Source organism: Gymnoscopelus braueri (genome assembly GCF_963280865.1).
Source record: "Gymnoscopelus braueri genome assembly, chromosome: 15".
Lineage (NCBI taxonomy): Eukaryota > Metazoa > Chordata > Actinopteri > Myctophiformes > Myctophidae > Gymnoscopelus > Gymnoscopelus braueri.
The window spans coordinates 19,384,238-19,409,766 of NC_137620.1; the positions used below are offsets into that span (position 1 = coordinate 19,384,238).

Below are 25,529 nucleotides of genomic sequence, written 5' to 3' on the forward strand. Positions count from 1 at the left end.
GTTCGTAGACCCCCACTTAGGGGGGGGTAGAAAAAGTTTGGGAGCGATTCGGGCACTTTTCATTTAACATGGGGTTTCAATGGGGAGTTTTTAGGAGCCTTCTCCGGGGCGTGGCTTCCGGGGGAAGGGGCGGGCTTAAACGCAACCTTGACAGGTGTGTTCAGTTTTCAAAGACCTTTCATTTGATGTATGGTACGTCTAAATTGGACATTTACTTATCTCAGAGGAGCTGCACACAGGCAGTGCACACAGAGATACAGACAGAGATACAGAGACACAACCCGAGCAGGGTTACATAGTAAGCTCCACTTGGTCGGAGGCGCGGCTTCGCCGCGCCTCCTCCCGCGTTCGCAACAATTCAGATCATAGATTTAGCTAAAATAGACATTCAGGTTGAGTAACGTCATTAGCTATTCCATATAATGATGACATCACGCAATGATATCACAACATCATTATTATATCAGATATAATTATCCTTTTAAATGTCGTTATTGTATTATCCGACACAACACCATTCAGCAACTTCTGGTAATAGATTGGCTTACCTTCTAACAACCTCTTCTGTAAATTTGTTGCACTGATTCACAAAGTGGTGCTGGTGTGTGAAATGTTTCACTGGACGATACATCTGAAAGGAGGACATAAGATTTCCTACCAAGCTGCTGTGGTAGTCGGACACAAGCTGTACTCTTTTGGAGGAATGAATGATCAGAAGATCAATGATCAGATTGAAGTCCACATATTCCACACACTGTCTTTACGCTGGAGGAAGTTGCCCCCATGGACAAATGGAAGAGGAGAACGTCACCTTGAGGTTCCCTGCGTGCGCAAGTGCCACACAGCTTTTCTGGTAGAAGATATTGTCTACATCTGGGGGGGATATTCTTACTGTAACAGTCTTTATTCCTTTGATGTTGACAACCACAGATGGTCCAAACCCAATATTGCCGGTACTGTTCCAAAGCCGAGGCAACACCACTCAGCCTGTGTCTTGAGGAAGGCAATGTATATTTATGGAGGAACTAGCAGTAGCACCCAACTAGTTGACATCTACAAGTTGGACACCACCACAATGGTCTGGTCTTTGATTAACACCAGAGGCACACAACCACCTGTTTCATCAAGTCATTCTGCCACCATCATCGGGACAAAGATGTTTGTATTTGGGGGGTGGGGGGACTGGGGGGGCCAGGTTAACTACTACAACAACATCACAGTGTTTGAGACAGAGACCAACTGCTGGCTGAGTACACCTTCTGGACAGCTTCTTCCAGAAGGACGCTGTGGTCATTTAGCCTTTGCCTACAATGGAGAGCTGTACATATTTGGTGGAAGAAAACGGAAACAGCACTTCAATGATCTGTGGAAATTCAATACACATACCTGCTCATGGAAGCAGGTTGATCCCAAAGGGAAAGCCCTGTGTCAAAAAGACATCTTGTCTTGGATGGGTTGTTGCATGGTGGGAGATTGTATCATCCTCTTTGGAGGATGCCTCACACCTGATGACCTGTATATCTTAGATTTAAGTCCTAATCTGAAGATGTTATGCAAGCTAGCAGTTATTCAGTACGGTGTGGAGCAGTCTGAACTACCACATGACATCAGGTGGGAACTGGCTGTCATGACTGCCAATAACTGAAAACAACATAGCCTATAAAATGAGAAAACAACTCTGATCCCACTATAAATAAATAAACACCTAAACGACTAAACAAATACATAAATAGACTAGAAAATGTGCTCCTCGGAGCACAGGTCTCCGCCAGGCGAGGTGGTAAAAGAAAGTACTGTTCCTGTCTTACCTATTTATATTACATCAGCCTGATCTCCAGAGATTACCGTAACATTGCACGGAACGAGTGCACTTCATTCCGTGGATAGCCGCCTCGGAACTCCCGAATTGCGTGCATATGTACGGCGAGTCCCACGGTGGGCGTAATCAGTCGCAACCCGGAAAAACCCGGAAGCAGAGCAGTCCCCACAAAAAAATTTACGATTCTGTGCCTATCGGTACATAACTCAAACGGCGCTGAGTAGGCACAGGCGAACGTCCCACCGTTCAGGACGGCAACTCGGTCGCCTTAGCTCCCTCGGTGGTCCTTCACGGGGTGACAGTTCGCCTGTGACTGCGCGCCTCCGAAATGGTTTTGTCACAAAGGGAGCGCCGTACCATATGCACGCAATTCGGGAGTTCCGAGGCGGCTATCCACGGAATTAAGTGTACTCGTTCCGTGCAATGTTACGGTAATCTCTGGAGATCGGGTTGATTACATATTGTGATGTCACGTGAAGCTTGACCAATGTTAGCTGTGAGCGGACGGACACACACACGGACGGACAGAGGGTAAAACATACTCTCCACCATGCCTTCGGCCTGGCGGAGACAATAAATCTATATAAATAAATCCTTAAACTAAATGAATTCATGATATTAAAAACAAGCGTAACCAGATACAAACAGCATAAAAGATCATATCTGAAGACAGCATGGTGCCATTACCAGTTCAGTTCTTTTTGTGGGTTGTTTTTCTTTTTTTTGTATTCTAGAGGAACGTGTCTTCTAGCTCACTGCTCCCTCTGCGGTAATAAAGCAGAGAGGCAGAAAGGCATGTCTGGATCCTGAAAGGTCCCTCGTCATGATCATTAGCGTGACAGCAGGCTGTTGGCTCCTACTGTCACACTCTGTGTGTGTGTGAGAGAGAGTGTGTGTGTTGAGCATGTGAGCGTGCACGTTTGATCCTGTGTGTGTGTGTGTGTGTGTGTGTGTGTGTTAGAGTGACCGACAAAGAGAGAGAGAACGTGAGAGTAACTGAGTCTGTGTGCGAGAAGGGGAAAAATGCAAGAAAGTGTGTGTGTGTGTGTGTGTGTGTGTGTGTATGTGTGTGTGTGTGTGTGTGTGTGTGTGTGTGTGTGTGTGTGTGTGTGTGTGTGTGTGTGTGTGTGTGTGTGTGCACGTTTGATCCTGTGTGTGTCAGTGACCGACGAAGAGAGAGAGAATGTGAGAGTAACAGAGTGAGAGCTGTGCATGCTTGCGACGCGAGTCAGACACATCTCCCAGTCTGCACTCTTAGAATCCCCCATCTCCCACAATGCATCTCTGCTCCCCCCCAACATAGCAGCTGTAATATTTACCACCATAGAGACCGTGCACATTTCTGCCTTCCCAAAAATCTCTTGTGTGTGTGTGTGTGCGCGCATTTTACCTTGCCTTTGAAGGTATGTGTCTAACTGTGTTTGTGCTCTTTTGAGAATGTGTATGAGGAGGGGGTAACACAATTTTGCGTGTGTTTGTGCGCGCATGTCCTAGTTTATGCGACTGTTTATGTTTGTGAGACTGAGGCATGGAATCGTTCTTTTTATAGCCTCTCTGTATCTCACGCTCAGCGCCACGGCTCACTGAAAGATGTTTTATGAAAGAGAGTGCCTGGAAACGAGATCCAAGGCTGCACAGAGTTCAACACTGTCTCTCCACAAAAGTCTATTTAGATCCACTAACACTGGTTACTGTACTGTGAGGCCGATTCTACACATACCTTCTAAATCAGTGGTTCTCAAACCTTTTCGTGAAAAGGACCCCCAAAATGATATGTATTTGGCCACGGACCCCCCCATCTGAAAATATTCTTTCTAATGGGGTCTGCAAGCTTCACTTGCTTTCAAAAATAGCAGATATACAAACTCGCAGCGCGGCACGAAGTGACCGCACTGTGTGCTTGTATATCTGCAATTTTTTTGTTTTCTGAAAAACGTTATGTTGCTATACAGTATACGTATATAAATCTAAAATGGCACCGATGCTTTCCCGGTTTTAATGGGTTAACTCTGAGTGTACAAATGCTGTAAAGTTACAAAGGGATGTATTAACAATGAAGATTTAACAGATGGCTCACAGTTAGCCACAGGGCATTATAAGTGCACATCAAAATCAAACAGTGATGGTTATGGCTTTACAATAGTTTTGGTTTTGGTTTTAGATAATCTTTTATGGATGTGTGTGTATCCACTGTGCACAGACTTTGGTCAGGAGTGCCATAAACCTACAGTACCTAACCCAACCCAGGTACAGTTCCCTGACGTAATCCTACAGTACAATACACTGGTGGTTGAATACTTTACCAGGAAACTGTATCATAGATTTAATAACAGAGTTACAGAGTTAACAGTCATACCAAAATGACACTGTAAAGAACCGTGATAATGCACACATAAAACAAAATACATACTTACGATAGTCTTACAATGCATTCATGATGGTCAGCCAATGCAATTCAAGAGACATGTATGTATTTTGCACAATGCTGTTTAATGGTGTCCATTGCAGCCGTTGGCCTTTGGGATTTCAGCTTCTGTTTTGAATCAGCCTTTTGTGTTGTAACCCAATAAACCCCAGAACACTTGTAGCACTGATGGTTCTCTGTGTTGCATGGTCAAATTCCATTGGTTAATATTCATTATATCAACACAGGCTATTCTCAGTCAAATCTGGAGTGTTCGTTTAACTATTAACCGTGTAAAAATGAACCCATTAAGGTCTATTTTAATGTTAAATAAACACTTTTAATGGAGCTGAGCTGCATACAAGCTGAGGTCCAATAAAATGGGAATCATTTGTCACCACCAGACCGCATGCAACATTTTTATAGGTTCATGATGGATGCTGCAGTGACAGACAAGTGTTGAAGGAAACATGAGAACAAGAATGCACAAAAAGTGTGCTAGAACTGTAATACCTGTGTGTGCGTGTGTGCGTGCGTGCACGTGTTTATCCGTGTATGTGTGAGGACAGTTTAAGTACCCATTAAAACCGGGAAAGCATCTGTGTCATTTTAGATTTTTTAGACTATTAAAAAATAGCTCGCAGTACATCTGCTATTTTTGAACATTTTGGAAAAATCTTGAAAAAAACTCCTGATTTAGAAGGCATTTGTAGAATCGGTTAAGGTTGAGGGCTAAGGTTAGAATTACGGAAAGGAAAGAATGCAGTCGTAATACTGAAAAACTAATGTGTGTGTGTGTGTGTGTTGCGCCCCACAGGAGATCTGCAAGCAACCCCGGTTCATTGTGGACGGAGCCACTCGTACAGACATCTGCCAGGGAGCTCTGGGTGAGTCCTCCTGGGAACCATCCCAAATGTTACTTACTATCCAATGAAACAGCTAGTAGACGAGCAGAGAGGAGAAGCCAAGAGATGAGGTTAGGAGAAGAGAAGAGCAGAGGAGAAGAACGTTGGGGACAGAGATGACAGAGGAGCACCACAGAGAAACACAGTGAGCCCACGAGCAAGGCACGGAACCCCTAATGCTGCATTACACCAGCAGTGACAAAAGCTACAAAAAGACCAAGCATCGTCAGAGCTACACTTCAGCCGCGTTGCTGTTCAAGTGTTGCTCAACACGCTCGTTGACATCAACAAGCGTGTGTCTAAAAGTCTAAAAGAAATTTAAAGTATTTGGATAAAAAGAACGACTGTGTGTGACTGTCTGGCTGATGGAAATAATTAGTTTATCTCCCATTAGAAGGCGGAATATTGTGGAGTGAGAACAAAAACATATGATTGATTGACGCGTCACTGCGTCATTGGAGGGCTGAGAAAGTCAGCTCAACTGTTTTTTTTTTGTAGCGTCACACAGCGACAAATGTCAGGTGTCAGTCTGTAGCCCCATGTCTCTGGCTTCCAGTGAAAATGATTTGTAGCTTGTCACTTTGTCGCTGCTAGTGTGAACTGTGAACGCAGCATGAGTAGCAGCCCGCTTTTCAGTGAGCGCGTGCAGACTGCACCTCCAGGCTGTGCCTGTAAATCCAAAAGCCAGATCCGAGTCAAACAGGGGGGGGCTGAACCATGAGACGCAGGATGAAGCGAGAGCTATGGAATGAGAGGGAAGGTGATGGAGGCGTAAGTGTGAGAGTGAGACTGCCCTCGGCAGTAATGATTGATAGCACCGTTCTCTCCTGCTTACATGCTTCCCCTCTAACCACCCAGTGCCATGTATAATTCATGTCCCCCATTTGCTACTGCCTCACATCTGTAAACAACACAGCTTGGAAACGCAAGCAGCACAGCAGCAGCAGAGCACACGCGCGCACACGCACGCACTTGTGCGCACACACAAATGCACACGTGCAAAACTACACATTCACACACCTACACTCACTTCACACGACCGCACACACTGGCAAAGGAAGTAACACTTCTCTCCTCCTCTCAGAGGGAGAGAGAGAGGAGGGGCTGTGTTACGTAACGATGATATACCCCCAAACATCTTGAGCCAAGTAGCAACTTGGAAGTGCTTTGCGAGGCTCTTTGTTGCGTGCTCTCAAAGCATATCTCAGCTGAGCTGTCTTGCCACTTTTAATGTTATGTTCTGCTTCTGTGTTAGGGCCAGTTTGAACCCCTTGTGTTCATCAGGGGCTATTTTAGACAGACAAGCTGAATTATGTATAAGGACATTCAGGATTTTGATTAGCAAGTCAAAATTGCTTGCGTAGAATGCATACATTGCACAAGTTAAATGTTGAGCGCTGAGGACGTTATAATCTTAACAGTTTACAGTCATATACTGTTGTACTGTTGGTGATGAGTAGATGTACTGTATGTTCCAATACATATAATTGCAAAAAAAATACTATTTATTGGCCTGTCAGTAGAATAATGTTATTGTAATATAATTTACTGTAGGTACTAGGGTTGGGATCCTTTAGGATTTTAACGATTCTGGTTCCTTAACGATACCCTCTTAACGATACGATTCCTTAACGGTTCCCTTTAACGATTCCTATAATGGAATCTGTAACTCTGAGAATGTACAAATGGAACCTACACTCTCAGAGTTATATGGTGGTCCTTGAAATTAAACGGTGAGAGAACTGTATTGTAATTGGATGGCAGACGTGAAGTCCACATACCAGCCTCTGACAGTGTCATAAAAAACGGTTCCGGAAACGGTTCCAAATGTGATGAAACCGATTTCGGTTCCTCGATGTTGGATCCGGTTCCTCCGGTTCCGGATCCCAACCCTAGTAGGTACTAGGCGTTACAACTAGGCTTTTTGTATAATTTATAAAGAATTGGGGTGCCCCGGTGGTTCACCTAGTAAGAGTGCACACAACCTAAATAAGGCTAAAGTCCTTCCCACAGCTGGCCAGGGTTAGAATCTGACCCGAGGCTCCTTGCTGCATGTCATCCTGCCCCTCTCTTTCCTGTTGTCTCTGTTTACTGTCTTGGAATGCCAAAAGCAGGAATGCCAAAAGAAGATAATAAAACAAATTTGGAATAGTCTTGTTCTTTGCTTCCTCCAACCAAGAGTGTTGGCAAAACTTAGGATTAGGGCCAGATAACCAGTGGTGGAAAGTAACTAAGTACATTTACTTAAGTACTGTACTTACAATTTTAAGGTATTTGTACTTTACTTGAGTATTTCTAATTTCCAAAACTTTTACTTCTACTCCACTCTCACGAGGTAAAATATATAGGTCAGAGGCAAATATTGTACTTTTACTCCACTACAATTATTTGAAAACTTTAGTTACTAGTTACTTTTTAGATTTAAAATATTACATTAATGAAACATACATTAACCACTTTAGCACTTTTTTATACCTAGGCTATTTGAAAATAGCCGATCTACAAGCTCACAACGCGTCGCATCGCGACGCGTTGTGAGCTTGTAGATCTGCTATTTTCAAATATTTTAGTACTTTTACTTTTGGTACTTCAAGTGCATTTTGATGCCAATACTTCTGTACTTTTACTCAAGTACATTTTTTATTATGGACTTTTACTTATGTTACTTGTAACAGAGTATTTTTATATTGCAGAATTGGTACTTTTACTTAAGTAAAGAATTTGAGTACTTTTTCCACCACTGCAGATAACAGGGCTAAAACTGCTCAGACTATGGTTATCCTTACATTTTCATCCACGAATGCTTCAAAGGCGCTGTAATATGTTTTGTTAAAATAAGTGTTAAATAGCTCTATACTGTATTCCCATAGTAATCATTGCTGTAGAGTGTTTGTTCAGTAACAGGGGTCTCCCCTTCTCGCCAGCTCTTTAGTGATCAGAAAATACATTTGAAGGTCTGGATACCAATTTCATCCAATCAGGAGAGAGAACTTCTACAGAACACGTGATAAACAAGTGAAATTGGAAGTGAAGAAACAAATCAATGAGCAGATTTCTTTTTTTTACTGGAACACTGAAGCTGATCCATTGGAATTGGATGAAAATGTATATTCTGTTCATTAAAGAGATGGATATGGAAATTATTGCTATCACAAAAGCGATCTTAAATTTGTTTTGCAAAGAAACTCAAATTCATGATTAATTTTCTTAAAATGCTGTAATGGAAACCGCTTACTTACAGTAGCTGCTTTTTCCGCTGTGGACACTTATGATCTGGATCTTGTGGGTGTTTTATGTTTATGTCTATGTTTTTATTTTACATGTTCTAAAGTCCTGTTTGGGGTCATTTTAACGTCTACTCTGGCTTTTGTGTGTTCACCCCAGGCAGTTAAGTTACTTGATTCGCTATTGAGATATTTGATATGAATTGTATCACTTCCTATATAAACCCATTGTAACTTCAAACTCCATTTTAACCATGGTAGATTCATTGAAAACACACGTCCTTGGTTTTGGTGCCTGATATTGTCCTTCTAATGTGTGAGGGGCCATGTTTATTCGATTTGATTTTATTCGATTTCTTTCTTAAATCCTTTTCCAAAAATATTGTATTGGTTCTTCTGTATGTCTGCTTCAATACATTTTCGGTTAATTGCCCAGCCCTGATACAATTAAAATATGAATGTAATTCTTTTACATTCTAGAGATGCCATTTAATTGCCAAAACATTGCCTTGCAGTTCTATGGCTACTGCCACATTTCTAGTTTGTGAGTCCAGTGCTCTGAACGGATGGCCCTCCTGTTCCCTACAGAGTTATGACCATGTTTGTTGAAACAGTACTTGACCTTTCTCTTTACAGAGGCTTTACTTTGTGGATTTCAGCTTTTACAAGTTTGTCTCCTGCTGGGCTCTAAGTGTCCCCCCCCCCCCCACACACGTACACTCGGTCGTATGGACTGAAATCAATTAAAATAGAGTTCAGAATAATCATTTGAACTGCTCCGACTGGAGCCGAGGAATTACTTAGAAACGGTAGGGAATGTTTATACAGCACTGTAGCTGAAACACAGGAGAGGGTGTGGGATGGGATGGGGTTTAGTTGAGGAATAATCCGGGAATCCACGGCACATTTGGGAAGAGGAGAGATGTGAGGACTTTTCTTATTTTTAATTTTTATTACCATGGAAATATGGGAAGGTTAAATGAAGAATCTATCCAAGGTAATAAATGTACATGTGTGTGTCTTTGCTTGTGCGTCGTGGTGACACAGGGGACTGCTGGCTGCTGGCGGCCATCGCCTCGTTGACCTTAAACGATACCCTCCTCCATCGCGTTGTACCACATGGACAGACCTTCGCCCATGGATACGCCGGCATCTTTCACTTCCAGGTGAGCACATGTGTGTCCAACTATTCAGAGCTACACTGAAAGCCCAACAACTACTTTTACCCAAAAGGTAAGCAAACCAGGTGTGTCCAGGTAAAGGTAAACACTTCATCCATCGTGTTATCATGAAGGGCAGAGCCGGTCCTAGGAGTTTGGTGGCAAGATTTGTTTGTGGCCTCAAAACACTCACCAAATCAGACACTCACGCACTAATGATGCGTAGCCTGCAAGCTAGTTCAGGCAGACACACCCGAGAGGTTTACACCCATGTGCAGCACCATGTGTATTGTATGTGACGTGTCAAGCAGCTGAACAAATTGGCGGTCCATTTAAGCTCGCCTGATTCACTTTCTCTTGCTGTCAGAGCTGCCACTGAATGTTACATTGTGCTTTGTTTGCTTCCCAGCACCACCAATAGGCTCTGCTTTCCCTAGGGGGGGGGGGTTATAGATGTATATCTGTTACCTATCCACTTTGTGCCTCGTGGCACATAAGGCCTTCACAGAGCGCTTCCACTTTTCACGGTCAACTTAAGACCATGATTTCCATCTCGCATCTTTTCTTTCTTTTTCAATGGTACGCCTCCTTTGGTCTTCCTTTTCTTCTTTTCCCTTCTGGTGCCATGTCATTGCTATGTTGCAGTCGTTGTTGTGGTCCTGGCTTAGTATGTATATCGATATAGCAGGTGTATATCTCCCTGCTCTTAAATGGTTGTTTTCTAATGTGCTGAGCAGGGAGTTAATGTACTCCCTGCAGAGTCTGAACGCCAAGATCAAATATGATATTCACACTTGTATTTACATTTTATAATAAATGTTCTCAAGCTATTATTGGTATCAATCTATTTGTGAGTTATCTGACATGAATCATAGAATAAAAAGGCGACCAGACTCACCTGTCACCACTAGAGACATATTTCACCTCATTTGAGATACCTGTCACTGTCTGTCACAGTCACAGTAAGTGTTCAGGCTATTTGAGAATCTTGTGAACATTCAGGTACCTTTTTAGAACAGATTATCACACTTATATGAGTAATGGGTGTCTCAGACGAAACATGGCTGCTCCTCTTCTTGACCTTATCACAGAGTGATGCCCAATTTACTTGCCTATTAAGTTAAACCCTGCTTGAGCTGGTTCCATCTCTCTGGTGCCAGGAAGGTGTTAGAGCAGACATCTCGTTGGAAATTATTCATAAAGCTGACGATCTGCCATCACCACAGATGGCTGAACAGGAGCACACATCACAGAAAGAAAGAAAGAAAGAAAGAAAGAAAGAAAGGCCATGCTTTCTCAAGAAGTGTGCTCTTTTGAGGTGGGAATTTTCACAGGTTTCTCAATTAGCCAAAACAATTTCTGTGACTATGACAGGCTCCTGCAGGCGACTTCACTTAGGAGTAGGAGTTTTTATATGCGTTTCTATTGGCTTTTGTGTAGTTAGTTATTCTAAGCAAGTCGGTGAATTCCGGAGAGTTACAAGGTTCTGTGTAAACGCATTGGGAAAACTATACAGAAATGTGTTGATATTAAAAAGAACGTGTATGTTTGGGCTTAATGTCGATGAAGGACTCTGGATCAGTTAGATTAGAAGGATGCTCTGCACATCAGCATTACCATACTGCGTGCACACATTCACAAGTTGATGCTGACCCACTACAAACCACAGTCTCCCGCACAATTGTGGATTAAGACCACTTAAAGCCTACTCTTCATTGACCGGATTCTCCCAGGGGTCTGGTCTACACTACTAGGCCCCATCCTTTTTTCCCTCTGCACCAAATTGCTTCATTCATATTCGCCCCAGAATAGGGACACTAGGGTTTATGTGGTTAACCCATTAAAGGTCTGAGGCTGATTCTACAAAATGTCTTCTAAATCCTAACCGTTTTCTGAAAAACCTCTGTTTCTATATCCGTGGTGCTCAAAGTTTTTCATGTCAAGGACGCCCAAAATTATATGTATTTGGCCGCGGACCCCCATCTCAAAATATGTTGTTCCAGGGACCCCCCAGAAGCAAAGATTTGAGTTAAAAAAAAAGTTTGCTTTAAGAAATATGTATATTCAAAGATTTGCACACATTTTCAAGATTCTTCAAAAATAGCAGATCTACAAGCTTGTACTGTATATCTGCTATTTTTGAATAGCCAAAGAAAGCTCAAATGACACCGATGCTTTCCCGGTTTTAATGGGTGAATACTGTGGATTACTCACCGATACATTCATGATCGTCTTCACCTGCCCAGACTCCTGACTGGTCTGGGGATTTGAACCAACAACCTCCAGCACAGCTGCCCAGCTGCAAGCAGCTCTTCTTTTACTTTTCTTTTCTCTCCCACGGGCACCGTTCCACAGTAATATGAGCCTAGAACACAAAACCACTCAGAATGAGTCAATAAAAGCTCACCAGGAGCTACTTAAGATGGTTTAAAACGGAGGATTTGAGTCACTGCCAAACCAATTCAAACACACCTCTGTCAATAAGATATAGAATTAGTACTGGTAGAACAGGTCTTGCCTGTCAGACGACACACTGAAGTAAACGGTTTGCAGTGGTGGAAAAAGTACTCCGACTGGCTTACACTTGAGGTTCCACCTGTTCCAATCTGCTTTCTGCTTTGATGCTCCCATTTCATGGAACACTCTACAACTCACTCTAAAAATGAATGCCCCAATATCCTATGGACAATTGAATCACCTGCTCTTAAATCTCCCTACCTCACCAAATTGTTTTTAGCTTACAAATGTTCTGTTATGGTTTTATTTTTGTTGTATCTGCGTTTTATATCTGTATGTGCCTTAATTGTTGATTTTTTTGTGTATGTAATCTCGACAGCATTGCAAATGAGGGTAAACCTCAATGCTCTTTTTGAGAATAAATAAAGGTTTCAATCAAAATATGGAGATTCTTATTGCCTTAGAGGGATATTTCACTTTCAAATAAAATAAACACAAAATAAATATATAAAAAATAAATGAAAAAGGTCATGGAAAAATCACGGCCCCTCATGCATTAGAAGGACATTCTAATGCGTGAGGGGGCCGTACATTTTTCATTACTTTTTTCATTTATTTTTAATATATTTTTTAATGTTTATTTTATTTGAAAGTGAAATATCCCTTTTAAATATATTCTCTTTACTCTGTTTCTATGATCTCTGCCATAGCCTATGGTAGGCTACTGGACCTTATCAACTGAACTTTGCTTTGTACACAAGACCAACCCCCACACACACACCCCACATACACACACACTCATCAAATCCACGCATTACACATGCCAAAGCCACTAATTACACACATTAGCGCCCACACATGTATATTATACAGACTTTATGCCCTTAAACACAGACATACACTAAAGACACAAATCACAGACATTTGGCCGCAGACATAATTACACTGTTCTTAACACACACACACACACACACACACACACACACACACACACACACACACACACACACACACACACACACACACACACACACACACACACACACACACACACAGTCAGACACAGCTGTGACCAGCCTGTGGCAGTGACACAGATTCTGGCCTGTTCCCATATTGCAGCCAACTGAATATTATTCATGGTTCTTGTGTCTTAATATAAAGTAGCCATCTCAAACTCACATGCTGTATCTAATAGGGCCTAATTAATAGGAATCTAATCAGAACAACTCAATAGAGATGGTTAGAAAATACAAAATAACAACTAAAACAATGTGGATGTAGTGTATTTGGCAACTAAAATTATTTATTAAGAATGATGCATAAAGATTTTGATCGCAAAATAGTGCAGGTTTTTGTTCTATGCATTATTTGACACATTTCAATTTGCTACAGGACACTATGACTATAGTTTAAAATAGTCAAAACACTAATGTAAGATGCCAAACAAATAAACAAAGAGTATACAAAATTCCCCTCCCCAAATTCTCAAAATATATGAACTGGTTAATAAGTATTATCACTTATCAACGATTACTATTGATTGGTTATCAGTGATCATTATCTTGTAATATCAGCCATAATGGTGCATGGTGTGCATGGTGCATAATTGCGATTAACGATTTAATTGTGTGTTTCTGTAATTGAACATTATGAATAAAAATTACATTTCTGTTTGGCTTTTAAGCTTCGTTTAAGTTGCACAGGGCAGATATGACAAATAAAATCCATAATTTAATTACTTTATACTTTAAAAAGAAAACATTAATAGTTATAAATAGCCGATGTACAAGCTGAAAACGTGTCGCATCGGAACACGTTTTGAGCTTGTAGATCTGCTATTTCCATTATTTTGGGAAAATGTGTGAAAATATATGAACATTTTTAACACAGTAATGATTACGACGATTATGCAAAAAACTATTGTGATTATCTCAAATAATTGCAAAAAGGCGATTATGTAATAATTGTGACAGGCCTGTGTACAAGATGAGCTAATCGGCACACGACAACGGAGCATAAATGAGGCAATACCCTCCATCCTCTCTGTTAGAGTGTGTGTGTGTGTGTGTGTGTGTGTGTGTGTGTGTGTGTGTGTGTGTGTGTGTGTGTGTGTGTGTGTGTGTGTGTGTGTGTGTGTGTGTGTGTGTGTGTGTGTGTGTGTGTGTGTGTGTGTGTGTGTGTGTGTGTGTGTGTGTGTGTGTGTGTGTGTGTGTGTGTGTGTGGTGCAGAGTCAGGCGTTGCTGCTGTGATGTTGCTGAGCTCACCGTCTCTTCCTTCCACTCTCCTCTGATCTCAGTATGGCTTTGTCCCAGAGCACTTGATCTTCCTGCCAGCTGCCCCATTTAATGAAGCGAGCACAAAGCCAAAAAGATGCCAATGGTAGAGAGGGGGTGGAGGGGTGGGATGAGGTGAAAGACAAGATGAAGGGAGAGGAAGGGACAGAGAAGGGGGGGAAGAGCGGGACTCGCACGGGCACAGAAAGAAACGCAGTATCACTTGTGTTTATGTTGCACAAAAAGCAGTGGTGGATTTACTCAAGTACTGTACTTAAGTACAATTTTGTACTTTACTTGAGTATTTCCAATTTTCTGTACTTTTACTTCTACTCCACTACATCTCAGAGGCAAATATTGTACTTTTCCTCGACTACAATTATTTGAAAACTTTAGATACTTACAAAACATACATTAACCACTTCAGCCCTATATATATTTTGGCCATTTGAAAATAGCCGATCTACAAGCTCACAATGCATCGCATCGCGACGCATTGTGAGCTTGTAGATCTGCTATTTCAAAATATTTTTTACACATTTTATACATTTGATAACTTGTGAAATGGGATATTCTGCATAATGAGTACTTTCGACTTTTGGTACTTTAAGCACATTTTGAAACCAATACTTTTGTATTTGTACCCAGGTAAATTTTGTGTTCTGGACTTTTAGTTGTAACAGAGTATTTCTACATTGCAGTATTGATACTTTTACTTAAGCACAAAATGTGAGTACTTTTTCCACCACTGACAAAAAGCAACAAGCAAACAACAGCAGATCGAGAAAAACCCACTGTGTGTCCAGGAGTGGTGTGTCTACTCTGTACCATGTCTTTGCATCGCTTTGCATCAAACACAGTAATGCTGGCAGTGTGTATACATGTTTAGATGTTAAAAGAGCATGCAGCGTTCATGCCTGCGGTCGGCAGCCATCTGGCCCACGTGAGAGAGAGAGAGAGAGAGAGAGACACACACACACACACACACACACACACACACACACACACACACACACACACACACACACACACGGGTCATACAGGGTCAGTTAGCTCAGCCTGATTGCTCAGTCAGGGGGGCTCTTGCGCACCCTGTGTGATCAGAAACAGGCACATTTCTGGCTGGCTATAGATAACTGTAGCTGTCAGCAAAACTGAACAAAAGGATGTAAATACAAGGCCATTATAGACACTCTACTGATTGGTAATATACACACTTATTGCACATTACACAGCGTTTGTGTGTACAGTAACTGGCACACACAGCTGTTGCGAGGTCTGTGTGTCCTTCAACACACACGCACGACACGTACGCATGCACGTACACAACAGTTCCCGTATTTGCCCTATCTTCTTCTGGAGCTGGTTATTCAGTTACAGAGACAGGAAATTGGCCAAGAGACAGCAGAGTTCTTGGCCAGAAACTCACCAATTGTTTCCAGTTATACTGCACTGTGTGCTGTAAGCACTTTCAAACCTCCACTTTCATTGGTGTATGACTAAAATACACACACACACGCACAGAAATAAACATACACACTGTGCCATTGCATGAGGAAGTAATGACCAACGCATAATTGCAGGCATGAAAATGCATCCATGCCTGGTGTATGTATGTAACCATAGTGGAAATGGACAGTGACTGTTTTCCCTGCCATTATATACTGTATAGTACTGTAGTAGCCCACTTGGGACCCACTGCACGTCTGTCCATCCTGGAAGGGGGGATGTGTTGTGTTTTCTTTGTTAATTTATGGACCTGTAAAGCCCCTTGAGAGATTAACAGACAGTGATTAACACATTCACTGCCAGGTACTATGCATCAGTTTTTTTAGCTTCTGCCAGGGTTTTTTCGATTTTTCCAACCTTTTTAAGTAGTCACAGAATATTTAGCTCCAGTATGATCGATTCCCTGATGGTTGCTAATCACGGAGGGTTTCACTGTGCTTCCGCGAGAGAAAAACAAATTCATCGCGACCTCCCATTCGCTTGTTATACGCCGTTGAAAATAGCATGGTAAAAAACACAGGAGCCGAGATGCAGAATATTTCCCAAATACTTTAACCAGGAAGTGAATGGAGCAGTAAATCTTTGGATCACGTTATCTCCTGGTTCTGTTTTCTTTTTTGATAATCGATGAAATGGTCTGGATTAGTTCCATTAACTGTTGCACCCCTAAAGGGATGCAAATACATTTGCATCAAATGTATACAAATGCTTTTGTTATCCAATATCTATTTTTGCATTGCCACTTCCCAATGTATTAATGTTTTACAATAATACATTCTCACCTTTTTTGCATGTATGCCTGTCACAATTATTACATAATTGCCTAATCGCAATTATTTGAGATAATTGCAATTATTTTTTGCATAATCGTCATAATCGCCGTAATCATTTCCATGTTAAAAAAAATCATATTTTCCAAACATTTTCAAAAATAGCGGAAACAGACGATCTACAAGCCCAAAACGGCTATTTCCACTATTCATGTTTTTTTTTAAATATAAAGTTATTAAATATGTCAGTCATTTTGTCATATCTGCCCTGTGCAACGTCAAAGCCTAAAAAGCCAAACAGAAATGAAATTTTAACGACAATTAAATCGTTAAATCACAATCATTTGTGTGACAATTAATTGTCACTTAAACGTCATAATCGTGACAGCCCCTATTTGCATGCCTGTGTTATTAAACCTAACCCGTTTCGCTGCTGCGCTTTTCACACAGTATAAAACTGCTGCTGTTTTGTGTTACTGTACGCACGAGCCCCCTGGTGCCGAGACCTGGATGACTCATCCCACAATGTAATTATTAGCCCTGCTGGCATAGGCCTTTAATCCATTTAGACCGGGAAAGTATCCGTGTCATTTTAGATTAATTTGGCTGTTCAAAAATAGCAGATATACAAGCTCATAGCGTGGCACCGAGTGCCGCGCTATGAGCTTGTAGATCGGCTATTTTTGAAAAATCGTGAAAATGTGTGCAAATCTTTGAATATATGTATATTTTTAAAGCGAACATTTGTCAAATATTTTGTTCCAGTGACCTCCAGAAGCAAAGATTTGAATTAAAAAATGGTTAAAAAATAGTATTAAAAAAAACTATTATGTATTCAAAGATTTGCACAAAATGTTGAATATTTTTCAAAAATAGCAGATCTCCAAACTCGTAGCTATTTTTGAATAGCCCAAAGTATAAAATTATGGTTATAGCTAAAAATCTAAAATGACACAATATGCGTTGCCGGATTGAATGGGTTAATCCAGTTAAGAAGTGGGGAAAGAGAAAAAGAAAGAAAGCAAAGAGAGTGAGTGAGATAGAGAGAGTGTGTGTGTGTGTGTGTGTGTGTGTGTGTGTGTGTGTGTGTGTGTGTGTGTGTGTGCACTGTGTGTGCATAAATGCACTGCATTATGAACTACATTACAAAAGAAAAAGCGCCCGGTCTTCACAGCACAGCGGGGAACACCGACCAAAAGAAATAACTCTCCGACTCTATAATGTGACAGATCTCAGCTTGCCGCCACAGACCATAGCACATGTTGTAGAAGCCAATCAAATCGGTGGAGACATCTTTTAGGGGGGGAGGGGGGGTGGGGGGAAAAGTCTCCTGAGCATTTGTTGCCGAGTAAACTCGGCAAGTCGTGACACAGATTTGTGGCAAACTCTCTCACAGCGATACAGTCCCTGGTGTGTGTGTGTGTGTGTGTGTGTGTGGGCGTTGCTCTGTTGAGAGAGAGCGTTTGGTGTTAAAGCATGTGCGCGTACGTGCGTTTCAGAGCTTGGGAGCATTGTGTCTCGAGTGTGCGCACACCGACGTGTGTTCAGACTCATGAAATATGTGTGTGTGTCTTTAACTGTTTGTATCTGTTTATATGTGCAGTCAATGGTTTATATGAATGGGTATGTGCTTACATACATACGTACTTACTAAGTACAGTATGTGGGGGATTGTGTGTACACTGTATGTACACTGTATGTACACTGTGTGTGTGTGTGTGTGCGCGTGCGTGCGTGCGTGCGTGCGTGCGTGCGTGTGCGTGCCAGTTAGGGTTGGGCGATATGGACAATCAAATGCCACAATATTTTTTTGCCCAGATTTCTCGATATCGATATTATGACAATAACATGGTATTGTGAAAATCGATTTTCTTTTTGAGGATAAGTGATTAAAAGCGGGAAAAGACAACACTTATGCCCATATCACAATATTACGATATCCAAAATCCCAGATGATATCTAGTCTTACTGTATATCACGATAACAATATAACGTTGATGTAATATAGATGTCGTCTCTGTCGGGTGGAAACCTCATATATCCAAAACTGTTACTTTTCAGGATTCAAATTCAAAAATAGCAAAAGTAGCAGATCTACAAGCGCCACGTTTCAAGCTTACAGATCTGCTGCTTTTGATGCTTTTGTGTGATCACGTAGGGCATTCATTAAAAAAAAAAAACGCACAAAGTTAAAATATGGAGATAAAAGGTTTCTGCCCAACAACAACGATATGATTGCGAACGCGGGAGGAGGCGCGGCGAAGCCGCGCCTCCGACCAAGTGGAGCTTACTATGTAACCCTGCTTGGGTTGTGTCTCTCTCTCTCTGTCTCTCTGTGTGCACTGCCTGTGTGCAGCTCCTCTGAGATAAGTAAATGTCCAATTTAGACGTACCATACATCAAATGAAAGGTCTTTGAAAACTGAACACACCTGTCAAGGTTGCGTTTAAGCCCGCCCCTTCCCCCGGAAGCCACGCCCCGGAGAAGGCTCCTAAAAACTCCCCATTGAAACCCCATGTTAAATGAAAAGTGCCCGAATCGCTCCCAAACTTTTTCTACCCCCCCTAAGTGGGGGTCTACGAACAAATACTTCGGGCTCGGATTTTGGCTCCGCCCCCCGGAAGTGGGTGAAACGGGCACTTCAAACACTTTGTTGAATTGTTCAAAAACATTCCAAGTTTTTTTTTGGGGAATTTGTATTTTTCTAAGATGCTCCTTTTAACGCTGATTTTTTTTTTTTTTTTAATTTTTTTTTTTATTGGTTACTTTTTTTTAAATATTTTTTTTCATTCTTTTTTTTCTTTTTTTGCGTTCGCTTACCGCGTTCGCGCATCTTACTTGTATAAATACTGTATGTTGCCAAGCCTTAGTGTGTGTGTGTCGCTGGCATGGTCTCATCTGTAGGTTGACAGAACGCAGATTTAGCTCTGCAGGGCATGACAAATTCATCCATGCATCCAGCTCTCTCCATGCCACACACACACACACACACACACACACACACACACACACACACACACACACACACACACACACACACACACACACACACACACACACACACACACACACACACACACACACACACACACAGGTTTGTATTACTATACTTGTGAGGACATCAAGATTTTAGGACGGTTTTGGAAATAGCCTAAAATAGCTGAAAGTAGCCGAAAAATAGCAGATCTACAAGCTACCCCAAAAAAAAAGTAGCCGAAGAATAGCAGATCTACAAGCTACCCAAAAAAAGGTAGCAGAAAAAGTAGCTGAAAAACAGCAGATCTACAAGCTCGCAACGTGTCGCAGCGCCACACGTTGTGAGCTTGTGGATCGGCTATTTTCCGGTGCGTGACATCGCCATGCGACTAAGTATAAAATAGGGACAACTCTAACCCTAATAATCCTAAAACCTAACCTCTAAATACCTCATTTTAACCTTAACCACAACCTGAATCCTTTTCCAATTGTAAATCTCTAAAATCTCTAAAAATCTATTTTAACAATAAAACAACACTTTTTATTGTATAGGAAAATGGTCCTCACAACATCTGTTTCCCAAATTATACTATATATACATACTTGCGAGGACATTTGGTCCTCACAAGTATAGTAATACAAACAAACAAACAAACAAACAAACAAACACGCACGCGCGCACGCGCGCGCGCGCGCGCGCACGCACGCACGCACGCACGCACGCACGCACGCACGCACGCACGCACGCACGCACGCACGCACGCACGCACGCACGCACACACACACACACACACACACACACACACACACACACACACACACACACACACACACACACACACACACACACACACACACACACACACACACACACACACACTCACACACACTTCTGACGCCCAGCTGTGGCTCATTTATTGCCAAGTGTCCATTCCATCAGCCCCCTGCAGGCAGAGTCTTGACAGAGAAACGTCACCTTCATATCACAACAACATAACTAAATTCCCTCCAATGCTAACTCGAAACCCCCATCTTCTATCTCTGCCATGCGGATTATCTGAGTACGAGTGAATGTGACTACATATTGTGCATTATTGAACACTTTCTCTCCCCCTAAAAGCCTATTAACAAACAGTTCAGGTCTGGTATTTATTGTGCTGCATTGTGGGAGTGCTTCTGCATGTACTCATGTCATGTACAGTATGTGGTGTACTGTATGAATGAATAGGTTTGCGTGTCCGTGCATGTATGTGTGCACGTGTATGCTTATATATGTGTGTTGTGTGCCTCTAATGCTGTTGTGGAAAGGATGTGTCTGTGTACTGTGTGTGCATGTTGTGTGTTGTACATGTGTGTTGGAAGAAATGCTGTACTTAGTGACCAAATGATGACCTGATGTCTTGGCTTTTCCAAAGTATTCCCCCCCTTTGTTCTCCCTCAGCATGTTGTTGTTCTGTATGTCAACTCTGCCCTCTGGTGGTGGCTACAGTACATGGCATTTCATGGGAGCTCATGGAAGGAGTGAAACATTGCTGCTTCTTTCCATGTACAGTTTGAGTGTATACAGTTTGGATATGAATTGATATATCTACTTGTTTGGGGCAATTAGGCGGTGGGGGGGGGGGGGTGTCAGTTAAACATATTGCGTCCTGTAATTCTTTACACCTTGAACCTAAATAAAAGTAGTGTGTGTTAGCGTCATGTATTGTTATACAACTAGATTCTGACGGTTCCATTTGCACACTCCGAGTGTACAAATGGAAATTTAAAGGTTTGAGAACCCACTGCATTACAACACCTTTGTATTATAATATACTAATATGTGTGCCGTCTGTCTTGTGCCTTTCAGTTCTGGCAGTTTGGTGAGTGGGTGGAGGTGGTGATAGACGACAGACTTCCAGTGAAGGACGGGAAGCTGCTGTTCGTCCACTCTGCAGAGGGAGGGGAGTTCTGGAGCGCTCTGCTGGAGAAGGCCTACGCCAAGTAAGAATGATGTCATGTCACCACCTGGCTCTACAGCAGTGGTTCTCAAAGTTTTTTCATGTCAAGGACCCCCAAATTATTAAGTATTTGGCTGTCAAAAATATATATATATATATATATATTCAAGTGAACTTGAACTTATATATATATAAATATATATATGTCAAAAATATGTGGTGCCAAACATCATAATTTGGATAATATCCCTTCATGCTGCTTGTTAATCTAATTGGCTAGTGTGGTTGTTGTTAATGGGGGTCTCTTTGAATTGATGAATGCAGTATGTCAATTTAGCTATATATTAAAAATCACACCCTGTGTGAAGTGGTCGGTGTCTTGCAAGTCAACCAATCATGTACAAAAAATAAATACATTTATTGAAACACTCTTTATGATGGAAGAAACCATAACTTAAAAAAAACAAATTTATGTTTTTTTTAAAGTTATAGTTTCTTATATAGGGCTATGCACATGTGTCATGTGACACTGGCCAATCACAGTCCTGAATAGACTGTGATTGGCCAATCACAGTGCAGGGTTAGGCGGGGTACATTTTTGGCCAATCACAGCGCAGGATTTGTTGTACAAATATCCAAACCTCACTTATAGGGGCGGTTTCACCGCCCAAAAAACAAGACCAGGAGACCTGGTTCTGCCAGACCCTGACTTCACATGACGTGTCAGCCTGTGTCTATGCCCATGTATGGACGAAAGGGGGACAGACTTTTATGGCTGGGGCCTAAGGACAAAGTGACCAAAACCTGTTTTTTGCCCATGTATGGAGAAAACAGGTACAAAACATGCCCATGTATGGACGAAAGGGGGACAGACTTTTATGGCTGGGGCCTAAGGACAAAGTGACCATGCCCATGTATGGAGAAAACAGGTACAAAGCCTCGTGTAAGCCAGACCCCCTGGGTCCGGCAAAAAAAAGAACTGTGACCGAGATACTGACTTCACAAAAAACGACAAATCTCATCTCGACAAACCCTAGACGGGGATCAAATACTGAAAGCCCTTAACAAGGCAGGGAAGGGAACCCTGAACACAGTTGGAGTGAAATGTACACATCCTGCACCGAGGGTGACGTTTGTACTTGAGTTTTATGAGTTGTTTTACTTGCTCTCTGTCAGCATGTGTTGTCATGTTCATATATACGGTAGCCTTGTACAGAACCGTTGGCAGATGTTTGATGGTTTGTACCGTTTTAAAAGCCTGTGGACACTCAGTGTGACGTGAAGGCCTGGCTTACAGCATCCAGCCGCCTCGACAAAAAACGACATATTTTCAGTTGAAAGGAAGTCGCTCTTGTCATGCGATGAAATATGAATTAGCCTTCAGGCAGCTTGATGCCTGACCCCGTCGTTGTGGGTAAGATATAAGTTACCAGTTAAGAGCTGTTAACATCAAATGTTTACATAAAATGTCTTTAGGTTGACCTCGTAACCACTCCATCAACCGCGTAATCACAACATTCCTGAGCCCATGAATTCACAAATTTGGTCCGACTTATGTCCGATGAAAGTCTAAGAGTTAATTCACACTGAAGCTGTGGAGGTCAGAGAATTGTCCTTTGTTTTACAAAAAAATAATAATAACAACATTGTAGAAATACAGTATGTTATCTTGAAATATAAAATCATCTGGTCTAGCTCAGTGTTTCCCAAACTAGAGCACAACGCTTCGCAGTGCGAGGCGTTGTGAGCTTGTAGTTCGGCTATTTTCACAGTATTTATCTGAGTCAAACTAAATGTAATGCCTACAACTCCAAGTGCTTGTCAGTGCGGGGGGTCCCCGGTTCAAATATGACTATTTTGGGGGGTCGCGGCCTGAAAAGTTTGGGAACCCTCTGTATAGTTATCCTTAATACTAAAACTGTCTCTCTCTCTCGTTGCTCAGGTTGAATGGCTGCTACGAGGCCCTGTCTGGAGGCAGTACGTGTGAGGGTTTTGAGGACTTCACAGGCGGCGTGACGGAGATGTACGAGCTGAAGAAAGCTCCCTCTGACCTCTACAGCATCATCGGCAGAGCCATCGAGAGGGGATCACTGCTGGGCTGCTCCATAGATGTCAGTAGACCACAGCAGTGTGTTGACGCTTTGTTGGCCAAATAATAGATTCCACATAGAAAAACGCAGTTTGTTCATTTAACTAAAATGAACGCTTTCGGGGTACATTTTTACCAGAGTTAAAAATTTGCACTCAGGATTTTCCAACTCTATTTCAGCCCTAATGGGGAAAGTATTTCCGTAAGATGTCTGATCTCAATATGATAAACATTTGCCCACAGTAAAGCAAGGACATGGAGGACTGAAAAACAACTTTGTGAATTAACTAGCTCAAAGAGAACAGTTCTGATGACGGGCATTAAGTGCTAATGTGTGCTATTCCTTGTTCGTCCACACGATTAATCGTGGGCGTCCTGATTGTCACAATGCACGCAACGTTGCATTTGATGCTGCCAGACTGACTTCCTTTCTTTCTTCCTTTCTTTCTTTCTTTTTTCATCTATCTTCTACACAGTAAAAATGTGTAGATAGATTTTAAAAAGAGTGTTGTTCATTTAACTCTAACAGAGTGTAAACATTGATGTGCAGCATCTGTCTTTGTGGTTGTCTAGAATTGCATGGTTTAACCTTGTTGATACAAGGATATGCTACTGGCAGGATCAACCAGGGGGGCTCATCCGAGGGGCACCCACTGTGATGGGTGGATCTGTCTGTCAGTCTGTCTGTTTATCCATTTCTCTCTCTGTGACAATGGTCTAACTCTGAGCGTGCCCTTCTCTCTGTCCTAACCAGATCACCAGCACCCGAGACATGGAAGCCGTCACCTTCAAGAAGCTGGTGAAAGGACACGCCTACTCGGTGACCGGGGTGGATGAGGTGAGGGCGATGGCACAAGCTGATTGGCTGCCAACACTGTTACAATAACAAGTTATCCGTTTTATGTATGCATTGGTTTGGTCATTTCATGTAATTGAGAGGGTTACTGAGGAAGCCACCAGAGTTACTCTCTCATGTTTGTTGACTTCGCTTCTTCTTTAGGTGGTATACAGAGGGAACATGACCAAGCTGGTTCGCATCAGAAACCCTTGGGGAGAGGTGGAATGGACCGGTGCCTGGAGTGACAAGTAAGCTCATGCTGTAGGTTGTGGTTGCTTCTCTAGAGGCAGTGCACCACCTCAGAACACTCTCACACGCAGCATGTCAGAGATGTATAAGCATACTATAGTTAATACATCTATCTACTGTATATAAATTCGGCTTCACAGACCAGCAAAGCTTTGCCTCACGTTTGTGCCGCTGTAGCGATTGTAGCTATTATGATTTTTGGGCGGTGTAGCCGCCCCTATAAGTGGGGTTGGGACACCTCATTAGTATTAGTTTCCTGCACTATGATTGGCCCACTTGGCCCACTTTCCTGTACTGTGATTGGCTGACTCTATTGGCTGACTCTATTCAGCACTGTGATTGGCTAGCGAGACACATGATGACATTAATAACCTATAAATAGGATTATGCACTTCCAAAAATATTTTTTTTGTGTAAGTGAGCTTCCATCACTATGATGACCACTGTGATGACCACACCGCCCACTTCACACTGGGTGTGACTTTTAATACCCATACGGTATATGGAGATCCCTGTGTTGGCATCATAAACTAGCCGCTAAGACTAAAGTACTATGATAATGAGTACCACACTGGATACTAACTCTGACAATGGGTACAATGAGTTCTCTGAAGTACAATGGGTATTGCATGTATTCCTGTCTTGCATCGTCCCCAAGTCTTGGGTCGTTCCAAAGTAGTACCCTACCTCACTGGGTCGAGGACCGCCAGCGGTCCAAACGGACCCTCATGGGTTTGTAAATCCGAGAGTGTGCAACGGGTTATCTCTGGGACCCCAATCTTCTCTGTAAAATCCTCAGTGTTCATTTAAAGGTAGGGTAAGTGATTTGCTATTATTCAAATAATTGCAAAATGGGTCTATGTTCTGATAGTGCTCGTTACTATAGAGTGTCCTGTCCATATAAGGAGTCTCCCAT

The 25,529-nt window shown here is 42.2% G+C and overlaps 1 protein-coding gene across 1 annotated transcript in view; it reads left to right on the forward strand.

Annotated features, from left to right (window-relative positions):
- The window catches only part of capn1 (calpain 1), a 58,322-nt gene that overhangs the window by 18,178 nt on the left and 14,615 nt on the right, over positions 1-25,529 (forward strand). Inside the window, exons 3-8 of the mRNA XM_080451095.1 lie at positions 5,041-5,110; positions 9,400-9,518; positions 21,347-21,480; positions 23,380-23,548; positions 24,281-24,364; positions 24,527-24,612. Coding sequence (XP_080307221.1) covers positions 5,041-5,110; positions 9,400-9,518; positions 21,347-21,480; positions 23,380-23,548; positions 24,281-24,364; positions 24,527-24,612 — 662 coding nt within the window. The remainder of the gene's footprint in view (positions 1-5,040; positions 5,111-9,399; positions 9,519-21,346; positions 21,481-23,379; positions 23,549-24,280; positions 24,365-24,526; positions 24,613-25,529) is intronic.